Genomic DNA, 14,261 nt, shown 5'->3' on the forward strand with positions numbered 1-14,261 from the left:
CTGCTCGATAACGTAGCCAAAAAAAATATACAATGTTGCAAACCAGGAATGGATAAATAGAGCTGTGGAAATTAAAAGCGTGATTTGATGTTTCTTTGATGCTTGTCGGTCCTGAGGAAGGGAGCAGTGCTCCTGAAACGCGTAGACCTATGCCAATAATAAAGATACGTTAATCTGATATTGCAAGTGATCTTTTGGCGCGGCATTATCACCCCTCTCTACTATTCTCTGTTAGCAAAACAGGAATGCACAGAGCCGACATATAACCAAGATATCACATAGATCTGCACACTCGCAACAGTATCATTCAACACATTGAGACTAGTTGCTACATATTATATTAATTTGTTGCAAATGTGAACATAGGAAGGAATTTTACTTCTAAGGAAGCCACCTCTGCATTAAGATTAGGGAAGCAAAGTGTTAACAAGAATCGCATAGTATCAGCCAAACACCGAACGAGCCACGAGCCGGATCATTTTACTAAAAACACCGAGAATCCCACGAGCAACATCTTCTAAATAAAACATACCGGAGGCTGCGGCTCCACATCTTCTCAATCTACAAGTTCCTAAATCGTGAAAATACTCATAAAAGAGTTCCAAAATTAAAGATTGGCGAATGGATGTGAAAAGAATTAAATCAGCCAATCCGTTGTGCGGAGATGGAGGATCAAGTGCATCGTTTTCTTTTAATATTATTGAATGGAAACATCCTAAGCCTAAGGCTGTGCGCGCATTTTTATCAGGGCTGTGGAGTCGGTAAGCCAAACCTTCGAGACTCAGACTCAGACTCAGACTCAGACTCAGACTCAGACTCAGACTCAGACTCAGACTCAGACTCAGACTCAGACTCAGACTCAGACTCAGACTCAGACTCAGACTCAGACTCAGACTCAGACTCAGACTCAGACTCAGACTCAGACTCAGACTGCTTATAGTTAGGTGAAAAATTTATTGTAGTACATGAATATGTGTATGTGAACATCAGACATTTAATAATTTTTATGATACAATAATCAAGATATTTGGATAGAACATAAAATATATTTATTGGAATACAACTTTAGAACACAAAAAAAACTAATAAATTGTAAATATGTAATACACTATGTAATATACAGTAGATTACATATATATCGTGTGTATATACACATATATATATATATATATATATATATATTACATATTTACAATTTATTAGTTTTTTGTGTTCTAAAGTTGTATCCAATAAATATTTTATGTTCTATCCAAATATCTTGATTATTGTATCATAAAAACAATTAAATGTCTGATGTTCACATTGTACTACAATAAATTTTTCACTTAAATATAAGCATTATACTAAATATTATTTAGTAAAATATTCAGCACATTCTGCATTGCACTACTGTCCCCAATTTATTATATATTTTAGGAGTCGGAGTCGGTGCATTTTAATGGATAGCGATGGATCCGTTGCAGTCCGTCATTTGGTAGAGAGGAAGCCTGTGGAAGCAGGATCCATAGTCATTCCTCAAATGACGAAATCCGGTGACCGATTCGGGTTTTTTTTTTAAACCGAGCATGCTCCAATTATTTAGCCCCCAGCTTGTTGGATCCGTCCAAAAATGGATCCAGTGCATCGGTTTAGCCACAATCTGCGACGGATCCGTTGAGAAAAAACGGATTGTGACGGATGGCAAAAAACTGATGTGTGAAAAGGGCCTAATCAGAGCAGTATGATGTAGGGACAGAGATCCTGATTCCAGCGATGTCACTTATTGGGCTGTTTAGTGTAGTTTTGCTAAAATCACAGATAATCAGCAGTAGATTATCATTACAGGACTGCTTGGCTGCTGCAGGTAGTCCAGCATATTCCTGAGCTCTGTATAACTGTAGCAGAGAAAACATTGATTTTATCAAAATAACAGCAAACAGCTCAGCAAGTGACACATCGCTGGAATCAGGGTCTCTATCTCTACATTATGCTGCTCTCAGATGCGGAAGCAAAAACCTGGTGACCGATTCAGTGAGAAATCTGCGGTTACACAGCAATTTTGGCAATTTAGGACATGACCAAATATTTCTCCATGACAGCGTAACGTAAATGGTCAGCCTGCGAAAATGATGCACAAAATATCCAGACACCAAGGATAGGAGAAGCAATAAGATTGTGAAAATAGATATCGATGCCCCAGATTTTAGATGGCAGAACATACAGAGAAGGCGCCATAATTATATAGAACAGGCGATTTCATTAGAAGTACAAGTTGTATCAATGCGACATTATATACCAGGAACGTTCCTTAACCGCTTACACGCCCCGCTTTCCAAGAAACTCATTAAATATATATTAAGAAGAACAAGGCAAAGACTCATCAAGACAGGCATCTTAGTTTTGACTAATGGGTGTATTTTTCGGCTGCAAGAAATTACTCAAATCGGAGAGGAAAAGTTTTGTATCCTAAATTTATGCCACTTCCCTGACAAATGTTACGATGAACTTTCCGCTCGGTCACATCCCCTTCCATGCAAAGTGTTAGCCACTTTACAAAAAGTTGGCATAAAATGAGTTGTACAAAAAATGTTTATGGCACTTTCCAAATTTTCTTTAGATGCCCAAATGCATTAGGAAGCATTTGGCAACAGTTATTGCTTCCAATGCTCCCATATACACTAGGCGCTGGTGTTGTCTTCCTGGGAGATCTGGGTAAGTGGATTACCAAATCTTCTGCTGGAAGAATAAAGGCCCCGTCACACTAAGCAACATCGCTAGCAACATCGCTGCTAACGAACAACTTTTGTGACGTTGCTAGCGATGTTGCTGTGTGTGACATCCAGCAACAACCTGGCCCCTGCTGTGAGGTCGTTGGTTGTTGCTGAATGTCCTGGGCCATTTTTTAGTTGTTGCTGTCCCGCTGTGAAGCACAGATCGCTGTGTGTGACAGCGAGACAGCAACAACTATGTGCAGGCAGCAGGAGCCGGCTTCTGCGGAGGCTGGTAACCACGGTAAACATCGGGTAACCAAGAAGCCCTGTCCTTGGTTACCCGATATTTACCTTTGTTACCAGCCTCCGCCGCTCTCACTGTCAGTGCCGGCTCCTGCTCTGTGCACATGTAGCTGCAGGACACATCGGGTTAATTAACCCGATGTGTGCTGTAGCTAGGAGAGCAGGGAGCCAGCGCTAAGCGGTGTGCGCGGCTCCCTGCTCTCTGCAAATTTAGCTGCAGTACACATCGGGTAATTAACCCAATGTGTGCTGTAACTAGGAACGCAAGGAGCCAGCGCTAAGCGGTGTGCGCTGCTTCCTGCTCTGTGCACATGTAGCTGCAGCACACATCGGGTAATTAACCCGATGTGTGCTGTAACTAGGAGAGCAGGGAGCCAGCGCTCAGTGTGCGCTGCTCCCTGCTCTCTGCACGTGTAGCTCCGTGCGCTGGTAACCAAGGTAAATATCGGGTTGGTTACCCGATATTTACCTTAGTTACCAAGCGCAGCATCTTCCACGCGGCGCTGGGGGCTGGTCACTGGTTGCTGGTGAGCTCACCAGCAACTCGTGTAGCCACGCTCCAGCGATCCCTGCCAGGTCAGGTTGCTGGTGGGATCGCTGGGGCGTCGCAGTGTGACATCTCACCAGCAACCTCCTAGCAACTTACCAGCGATCCCTATCGTTGTTGGGATCGCTGGTAAGTTGCTTAGTGTGACGGGGCCTTAAGGCTTTGTGCACACAATGTTTTTTTATGCATTTTTAGAGCAGATTTGCCACAAGACTGCATGCAAATCCATATGCCAGCAAAGTCAATGAGAATTCTGAAGGTTTATGCGCATGTTGCTTTTTTTTTTTTTTGTTTTCCCCTCGCAAATTTGCAGCTGAAAATAAACTGCAGCATGTCCATTCTTTCAGTTTTCAGCACTCTGCCAGTGGTTTTCCACCCCAAATGCATGAAAAATGTGCATCAAACACACACACACACACACACACACACACACACACACACACACACACACACACACACACACACACACCAGATTTGGTGCACACATTTCTGCAACTAAATACTCAGCATCCAGGCATGGGCTGGTAACGGTCACCAAATCTAACGGAGAATTGGGAGACCCCCCCCCCATACACATTACATAACTAGCCCAAAATCATCTCCCACAGGCTCAGAGAACATTGCAAATTAAAGGGAACCTGATTTTTCCCTATTAAACCAGAAATATCACCTTCTGCAGCTCCTGGGCTGCATTTTATGAATGTGCACCTTGTTGCTGGCAGCCCTTTTCAGACCTCCAAAACAATTTTATAAAATATTACTTCTTTGTATGCAAATTAGTTTGGTTGGCCAGATGGGCGGGCTGTATTTCGCCTTCTGTCCCCCCTCATGCCGCTGTTCGCCATCCCCCAGTCTTGATTTGCATGGATGATGACAGCCCCGTCATCCTCCACGCTGATGCCGAAGTCATTTTGGAGGTCTGAAAAGGGGGCCAGCAACAAGGTGCACCTTCATAAAATGCAGCCCAGAAACTGCAGAAGGTGATATTTTTTGTTTAAAAGGGGAACATCTTGTGACAGGTTCCATTTAAGAAATATACGCCTACAGAGGGTAAACTGGTGAATATGCAGGACACAAGTCATAATGGGCAGGCATGGGAAGACGTACTCTGAAAAGTAGCAATTATTGAGCTAAAATCCAGTTCTACTCTATACATGATCACCCAGTGGACAAGTGATTCAGTCCTGACCCACTGGATAACACCCCCCCCCCCCCCCCCATTACAAGGGTCTATCCTGCCACAATTTTCACAAAGCCCCATCTGAAATTGCCACATGACCTCAGCACTTAATAGGCTTTAAGGGCTTTTACACCTGTCATGAGGCAAACATCTGACTATGCTTTTCCCTCCAAGCATGACATCACGAGAAGGAATCCCATTTAGCAAGAGTCATTTAGATTTGCCTGGGGCTCAGTAAAGGGGGAGGTTTCCTACGCTGCAAGTGAAAGACAATCAAGGTCACTTGTGAGTCAAAACTGGAACATACATTATTATGCATCCAACATATTCCACATCACTCTCCCCATTGGAGCTTACAAACTAAATTCCCTATCACTAGCTGTTTGGAGTGTGGCAGGAAATTGGAGAACACGGGGAGAACATACAAACTCCTTGCAGATGTTGTCCTTGGTGGGATGTAAACCCAGGACCCCAGCGCTGCAGGATTGCAGTGCTAACCAAATGAGCATAAAAGTGTAATGTACCTTATTCTCCTTCAAAAAACCAATACCGAGAGTCTGCTCTCTCTGGTGCCGACTACAAAGTACAGGTGCTGCTATTCATTAATGAAGAGTAATGGACATTCACCAGCCAGCAATGGTCACCCTACAAATTACCTTTTACGTCATCCCACATGTGGAAATCCCTGCAACGCAAACTCTTTATATGTCATGATTAGTGAGGAGCAAGCACTACCATGCTCGGGTGCTCAGTACTGGTAACTAGTGATGAGCGGGCACTACCATGCTCGGGTACTCAGTACTGGTAACTAGTGATGAGCGGGCACTACCATGCTCAGTACTGGTAACTAGTGATGAGCGGGCACTACCATGCTCAGGTGCTTAGTACTGGTAACTAGTGATGAGCGGGCACTACCATGCTCAGTTGCTCAGTACTGGTAACTAGTGATGAGCGGGTACTACCATGCTCGGGTGCTCAGTACTGGTAACTAGTGATGAGCGAGCACTACCATGCTCGGGTGCTCAGTACTGGTAACTAGTGATGAGCGGGCACTACCATGCTCGGGTGCTCAATACTGGTAACTAGTGATGAGCGGGCACTACCATGCTCAGGGGCTCGGTACTCGTAACTAGTGATGAGCGGGCACTACCATGCTCAGGTGCTCAGTACTGGTAACTAGTGATGAGCGGGCACTACCATGCTCAGGTGCTCAGTACTGGTAACTAGTGATGAGCGGGCACTACCATGCTCAGGTGCTCGATACTTGTAACGAGCAGTTGGATGCTTGGACGTGCACAACTCGAATATGATGGAAGTCAAAAGTAAACAATCATTTTTCCAGAAGATTTAAAGCAAAAATTCTAGAGTTTCCTATTGATTTCCATTATACTCCACGAACCAGTTGGTTCTGAGCATGCAACTGCTCGTTATGAGTACCGAGTAGTCATGGTATTACTTAGTTAAGAGTGGTCATGGGAAGGAATCAAGGGGCTGTAGTAAGCAAGGTAACCCATGAGTTACGTCTACCTCTGTAATTAGGTGTAGTTAGTTTGTTGATAATGTAGAGGGGATTTGCTCAAACAGGAACCCAAGTGGATTTTGGTCATTGGATAGTAACAGATCTTGGTGCCAGAAGTCAAAAAACAACCTTCTGTAGATACAACGGTGTAAACCAGACCTATAAGTCATTGACGAAACTGGTAAGATCCAAAAACAATTGACATTTAAAGAGATTGTCCCCTAATTATTGGGACCTCCACTGATCCTGGCAATGGAGACTGGTGAACGAGTGTGACCGGCCCACCACTCCCTTTACTGTTAATGGACGACAACGAATGAAGCAATGGTCGTTACATGTGCATTATCACTCCATTCATAATGGGGATTCTGGGACCCCCATACTTGTCCAAGCAGTTAAGACTCCCAGCGATCATACATTTACTGCATATAAGTTAGATAGGTGATATAGGGGTTTTTTTTATAGGACAACCCCATAAGATTCTAAAAGGGTTTTTTTCAACTTTATTTCCTATAAAATCTAAAGTTTACAAAACATTCTAAATTCTGAAGGACACATCATCATCATCATCATTAGCGATTTCAGTCCCCGCTTCGCACAAACACCAACACACTTTCGGTATCACTCCTCACGAATGGCGCCTTGTTTATTATTAACTGTCAATCACGTGCAGGAAATACTCGAACGCTCAAAACAAGAACTCCCGGCCGCGCGCTGGAAGTTTCACATGAATCATTGGGTTTGTAGAGAATTCCGTATGTCACGTGTCGAACGACGTGAAAAAATAAATCTGTAAATTCAGCATATGAAAAATGACTGGAATAAGCACTCGTGATGGGGGGAGGGGAAAGCGCTGACCTCAATGACTCTTTATCTTTGAACCGTCCTCCACAAGTCTGATATCACATACACTGTACATGTGTTTCGCCCTGACATGGAGGGTGAATCCATGTCAATCCATCCACATGTCAAAAAGGCAACATCAATGGCGGCCGTGAGCTTTAACCCCCCACTGATGATACAGATATAGATGTCAGACCCCTATGGTGCCGGTCAGAGACTTCCGAAATTCAATCTCCAACTCCGTATCGATGATAATGTATCACAAAGGCAAAGAATAAGACATTTCATACAATGTTTGCCAAACTCTCGATCAATAGCCAAGGGGATTCAACACATTATTGAGCATTGATGACCTCTAAATTAAGTTTATGTCGAAGGCCCTTTAAGAATAGACCCATTGATAATGACATTTTGAAAAACAATAGCACAAATTCCCAACAGTAAGGTCTCATTTAGCCATCCGTTTATTCCACATATGAGAACGGATACCATATTTTTAGTTTTATAAGTCGCACCCCAAATTTAGAGAAAATAAAAAATTAAATAAATATGGGTCTGTTTTAGAATCCGGTGGGGTCTTACCAGGGAGGGAGTGGTGGTGGGGCGGAGGGAGGGTCACAGGAAGCAGGGGTGTGCTGGAGTATGGCGATACTGTGGGCTGTGCAGAGGGGGGCGCTGCTCTGTGTTGGTGCTCGCTGCGGAACGCTGAGGCAAGGGCCATTCTGTAGATGTCGGCGGAGCGGGTTTCAAAGAAATTGTGGCTGGAGTCGGCGCATGCGCAGATTGAGTTATCGCTAAATCGTATGCCAAGATCTCATCTGCTCACGCGCCACCTCTGGACGCCATTTTCCTTAAGTCCACTACTGAGACGTCAATGGACTGGAGGCAGCGCGTGCGCAGATGAGAGATTGAGCTCTCGGCTCATTCTGAGCATGCGCCAACTCTGGGCGCCATTATTTGAAGCCTCACTGTCAACATCTTCAGAATGGCCCTTGCCTCACAAAGCAGAACAGAGTGGCGCCGGTCAACAACCCCCCCCTTCCCCAACACAGGAGCAGCGGCGCCCACAACCCCCCCTTCCCGACACAGGAGCGGCGGCGCCCACAAGCCCCCCCCCCCGACACAGGGGCGGCACCCACAACCCCCCCCCCCCCCCGACACAGGGGCGGCACCCCACAACCCCCCCCCCCCCCCGACACAGGGGCGGCACCCACAACCCCCCCCCCCCCGACACAGGGGCGGCACCCACAACCCCCCCCCCCCGACACAGGGGCGGCACCCACAAACCCCCCCCCCCCCGACACAGGGGCGGCACCCACAACCCCCCCCCCCCGACACAGGGGCGGCACCCACAACCCCCCCCCCCCCCCCGACACAGGGGCGGCACCCACAACCCCCCCCCCCCCCGACACAGGGGCGGCACCCACAACCCCCCCCCCCCCCCCCGACACAGGGGCGGCACCCACAACCCCCCCCCCCCCCCCCCGACACAGGGGCGGCACCCACAACCCCCCCGACACAGGGGCGGCACCCACAACCCCCCCGACACAGGGGCGGCACCCACAACCCCCCCGACACAGGGGCGGCACCCACAACCCCCCGACACAGGGGCGGCACCCACAACCCCCCCGACACAGGGGCGGCACCCACAACCCCCCCCCCCCCCCCCCGACACAGGGGCGGCACCCACAACCCCCCCCCCCCCCGACACAGGGGCGGCACCCACAACCCCCCCCCCCCGACACAGGGGCGGCACCCACAACCCCCCCCCCCCCCCGACACAGGGGCGGCACCCACAACCCCCCCCCCCGACACAGGGGCGGCACCCACAACCCCCCCCCCCCGACACAGGGCGGCACCCACAACCCCCCCCCCCCGACACAGGGGCGGCACCCACAACCCCCCCCCCCCGTCACAGGGGCGGCACCCACAACCCCCCCCCGACACAGGGGCGGCACCCACAACCCCCCCCCGACACAGGGGCGGCACCCACAACCCCCCCCCCCCGTCACAGGGGCGGCACCCACAACCCCCCCCCCCCGTCACAGGAGCGGCACCCCACAACCCCCCCCCCCCCCCCGACAGAGCGGCGCCCGCAGCACAGCATTGCCCCTGCCTCCTGTGACCACTCCCCACCATCCTCCCAATAAACTACCTTCGAATTTTAAGACACCCCTCGTTTTCCTCCAAATTTTCGGGAGGAAAGGTGCATCCTATAACCTGAAAAATACAGGATTTTCTTGGATCAGGCTTTGATCAGTGTGAACCAAGGGACACCCCTTTTCTCTGAAGTGGGGGGGGGGATCCACACCTTTTCCATTTTGACAGTCCATGAAAACCAAACTCAGACTTGCATTATTGATTTCGATCCGACAATCTCGAGGATTTTCCGCGAACCACAAAATCACGAACAAGTGAACGATAGTCTATAGAGCCAAAAACCAAATCATTGGGGTGGAATCCGCAACAGAGGCTTCGATCATTACCTCAACCACCGGTTAGGGGTGCAGGCCAATGTATAGGTAAATAAAATCCCAGCATTGGAAGCAAAATAACACCACCAATATAAAAAATCGACCATGACAATAACATTAAGCATATACAATGTACACGTGTTTCGCCCTGACAAGGAGGTTTCTTAGAAGGGTGAATCCATATCTATTCATCCACATGTGCAAAGGCAACATCAATGGCGGCCGTGAGCTTGAGCCCCCACTGACGATACAGATTACAGATGCCAGACCCCTATGGTGCCGGTCACAGACTTCCGAAAAATCAATCTAAAACTCAGTATCAATGGTAATGTATCACAAAGGCAAAAAATAAAAATAAGATACTTTATACAATGCTTTTTGTAATTAACGTTTATGTAGAAGGCCCCTTTAAGAATAGACAATCCAAAACCTAGAAAATTAAAAAAAAAAAAAAAACCAATGTGGTGAACTACAACTCCCAGCATATTTAACTAGACATAGCCTACTTTGTCACATACTGTAATTCATGGCTGTGCTCTATAGATAAGCCATGACTTTATAGCTTCCAAGGGTTAAAATCACAGACAAAACCAAAAGCCGCCCCCCACAACAAAAACAAATGGTCATTAAAATTAACATTTCAATGACATTTCCCCATTATCCGGCATTTTTCGGGATATTTCAATACCTACGGAACATAAAAACACCTGGAAATGTCATTTGCTGCAAACCCTCCGACGGGCACAGAGGGAACAAGAACAAATAATGTCTAGACAAGTCACCTGCTATCAAATTTAACATTTCACATATAGGTATCGCTCGTATTCGGTCAGCATGACGTAGCAGAGTCCGGTTGGCCGCACGGCATCGCGCACTTCCAGCTCCTACATACTCCATTATCACAATTTAGCCCCTAAACAGTTAAACGACAAGTTCAGCTCTGCTACATCATTAAACATCACCATGTAGCTCAGTAACATGGCATTTTATAAAATCGGCAATAATGTGTGCAACTTGACTGAGTTGAATGCATCTTTGGCCCAATCCAGCACTCCATAGAAGTCGATGGTTCGATGACATAATGCAAAAAGTGGCATGAAAGGCGGAATGATGGGCAACGGCCACCAAATGGCTCCATAGAAGTCGATAGCTGGATGATATCATGCAAAGTAGCATAAAAGGAACAATGATGGGCACCAAATGGCTCCATAGAAGTCGACAGTTTGATGACAAGTTTGATGACAATGCAAAGTGGCAAAAAAAGGAGGAATGATGGGCATCTGGCACCACATGGCTCCCTAGAAGTCGATGGTATAATGAAAACTGGCATGAAAGGACAGAATAAGGGGCCCCGGACACCACACTGCTCCCTAGGAGTCGATGGTTTGATGACATAATGTAAAGTGACATAAAAGGAGGAATGATGGGCACCTGGCAGCACATGGCTCCATAGAAGTCAACGGTGTGATGACAATGCAAAGTGGCATGAGAGGAGTATTGATGGGCACCACATAGCTCCATAGAAGTCAATGGTTTGATGACATAATATAAAGGGGCATGATAGGAGGAATGATGGGCACCAGGCACCACATGGCTCCATAGAAGTCGACGGTTTGATGACAATACAAAGAGGCATGATGGGAGGAATGATGGGCACCCACATGGCTCGATAGAAGTCGACAGTTTGATGACATAATGAAAAATGGCATGAGAGGAGGAATGATGGGCACCGGGCACTACATGGCTCCATAGAAGTCGATGGGTTGATGACAATGCAAAGTGACAAGAAAGGAGGAATGATGGGCACCATATGGCTCCCTAGAAGTCGACTGAGGACATTATGCAAAATGGCATGAGAGGAGGAATAATGGGGCACCAGGCACCATAGAAGTCAATGGCTTGATGACATAATACAAAGTGGCATGGAAGGAGGAATGATGGGCACCGGGCACCACATGGCACAAGTTCTTTTCAGCCTTATGTCACAATATCATTTGGAATAATAGGCAAATGTATCAGGCAGGAAGAAAAGTAACAAACAAGAAATGTATCATGTAAATATTTACACAGGAGAAAGGCACCAATGCCATGCCGGGCAGCGGGTACTGTACCTTGTGGACGTTCCTTTCCGGACATCGCATATACTGCATTTAAAGGCTTCTGCACTGTTCCTAAAAGTGCACACGCTACAATCCCAATATCCCTCGTCCGCGACGGTTTAGCTTGCCGCTTTGGCCTGTGAAGCAAAAGACAAGAAATATCAGGAGCTGTCAATGAGCCGTCATCTACTATAACCTCACCCCCCACTGTCCCTCCATCCACTCCCCTCACTCCCAAACTTTGCAGCCCATCCTAAAAGCAGGTTGTCAATCCCACGACCTCAAGAATGGTCGTCTCCGACCTCCTGCCCTTCAAATTAACCTTAGAAGGGAAGGGGTTAAACAGCCCACCAAATCCTACCCTGGTAGCCTTCCGCTATGCCCTCACCTCAACCCCCTCCGCCGATGATCTGCACCCCCCCCAATTATGACATGCAGCCATTCCAACAACACAACACCCCCCCCCCCCACTCCTCCTTCCGTCATGTTTAACCCTACATGCTCCTGTAGAAAAGGAGAGGATGGTTACGGAAAAGGAAGGGAGGCGGAGGAGAGGCGCGGGGTGGGGGGGCTCTGCGAAGAATAATGCATTATAAAAACACAACACACCCCACTGTGAAAATAACACACAAAAGACAAAAGAAGCCACAGCCGACACGAGACATTCCTGCCACCCACTGTCTCCCATTCCCCCCCCCAATTCACCTATCAATAATGGAATTATACTAAAGGATATTGGGGGGGGGGGGGTGATGACTTATTTAGATTTAGGGTAGCGGAGGCGTTTCTTCTCCACCCTGCCCTCTTTTTTTTTTCCTCTCTCTCCTGGTAAATATTCTCTTTGTCTGAGGCTCTGTGCAGGGAGTGTGTGCTATGTGTCTGAGAGAGGATCAGCCGCCATAGTGGAGCTGTGCACTTCCTCCCCAGCACACACAGCTACCTATATACAGCCTATATACTACATACTGGGGAGGGGGCTGCAGGGTGGTGGTGGTGCTGCAGCCTCCACTTACAAGGGCAGGGAGATGATTGGGGGGGGGGGGGGGGGGGATTATGTCTCCATCTGTCTACATGGTAATGGGGGGTATATAAATAAACCTACCCCCTCCCCTTTAAGGCTTATTATTATTCCCCTCCCCCCCCTTCCACATCCCCTGCTGCACTGTACCTGGTCGGGCTCTTCTTGTCGCCCATAATCATGAAGGTAAAATCCTGCACGCCTGGTGCACCCTCCCCCCTCTTGTGTTCTGCAGGGAACCCCCCCAACACCTATAAATAAATAGGGATTTAAAGGGAGGGTCCAGTAGGGGGGAGGTCGGTGGATTGGAGGTGAGGGGGGTATAGCTGTGGGGTGGTCGGGGAGAGGGGGGGCTGGCAGGTCCTCCTCGGTAGGTCCGGGAGCAGCCCCAGCCGTGCTCTCTCTCCTTCGCCGATCCGCTGCCAGACTGCACAGACACTCAGGGACGGAAGGAAGGGCGGGGCGCAGCCGGCGTGACGTCACAGCGCCCGCCAGCCAATCGCGGCGCGTGGGGGATTTAAAAGTCCAGCAAGTGGGGAAGGTGAAATATTCTTATAATTTGATAAAGGGGGGGGGGGGGGGTCACATATAGCTGGTGCATGCCAGGAGATCGGTGCGATCTAAACTGCTGCAGAACCTCTTTAATGCAGAAGGTCCATATGACTTCATAGAGCACGGTAGGGATTGATCGTTCTGTTGGCAAAGAAGTTCTGCAGCAGCTACAGGTGGTTGGTGCGACGGGACTTGTGTGCTGTTGAGGGATAAGCTGCTGCAGAACCTCTTTAATGCAGAGGCTCCATATGACTTTATAGAGCACGGTAGGGATTGATCGTTCTGTTGGCAAAGAAGTTCTGCAGCAGCTACAGGTGGTTGCTGCGACGGGACTTGTGTGCTATTGAGGGATAAGCTGCTGCAGAACCTCTTTAATGCAGAAGGTCCATATGACTTTATAGAGCACGGTAGGGATTGATCGTTCTGTTGGCAAAGAAGTTCTGCAGCAGCTACAGGTGGTTGCTGCGACGGGACTTGTGTGCTATTGAGAGATAAGCTGCTGCAGAACCTCTTTAATGCAGAAGGTCCATATGACTTTATGGAGCATGGCAGGAATTGATCATCCTGATGGCAAAGAAGTTCTGCAGCAGCTACAGGTGGTTGGTGCGACGGGACTCGTGTGCTATTGGGAGATAAACTGCTGCAAAACCTCTTTAATGCAGTGTGATCTGGAAGGTCCATATGACTTTATAGAGCATGATAGGGATTGATCTTCTGATGGCAAAGAAGTTCTGCAGCAGCTACAGGTGGTTGGTGCGATGGGACTTGTGTGCTATTGAGGGATAAGCTGCTGCAGAACCTCTTTAATGCAGAAGGTCATATGACTTTATGGAGCATGGTAGGAATTGATCATCCTGATGGCAAAGAAGTTCTGCAGCAGCTACAGGTGGTTGGTGCGACGGGACTCGTGTGCTATTGGGGGATAAACTGCTGAAAAACCTCTTTAATGCAGTGTGATCTGGAAGGTTCATATGACTTTATAGAGCATGATAGGGATTGATCTTCTGATGGCAAAGAAGTTCTGCAGCAGCTAGAG

At 48.0% G+C, this 14,261-nt stretch overlaps 1 protein-coding gene across 1 annotated transcript in view; it reads right to left on the bottom strand.

Moving 5' to 3' along the window:
- RYBP (RING1 and YY1 binding protein) overlaps nt 1-13,100 on the bottom strand; it is a 93,804-nt gene extending 80,704 nt beyond the window's left edge. The window contains 3 exon segments of the mRNA XM_075321421.1: nt 11,668-11,770; nt 11,773-11,792; nt 12,824-13,100. Coding sequence (XP_075177536.1) covers nt 11,668-11,770; nt 11,773-11,792; nt 12,824-12,855 — 155 coding nt within the window. The 5' untranslated portion in view covers nt 12,856-13,100.
- Nucleotides 13,101-14,261: the final 1,161 nt, after the last annotated feature.

This window comes from Anomaloglossus baeobatrachus, chromosome 8 (genome assembly GCF_048569485.1).
Source record: "Anomaloglossus baeobatrachus isolate aAnoBae1 chromosome 8, aAnoBae1.hap1, whole genome shotgun sequence".
Lineage (NCBI taxonomy): Eukaryota > Metazoa > Chordata > Amphibia > Anura > Aromobatidae > Anomaloglossus > Anomaloglossus baeobatrachus.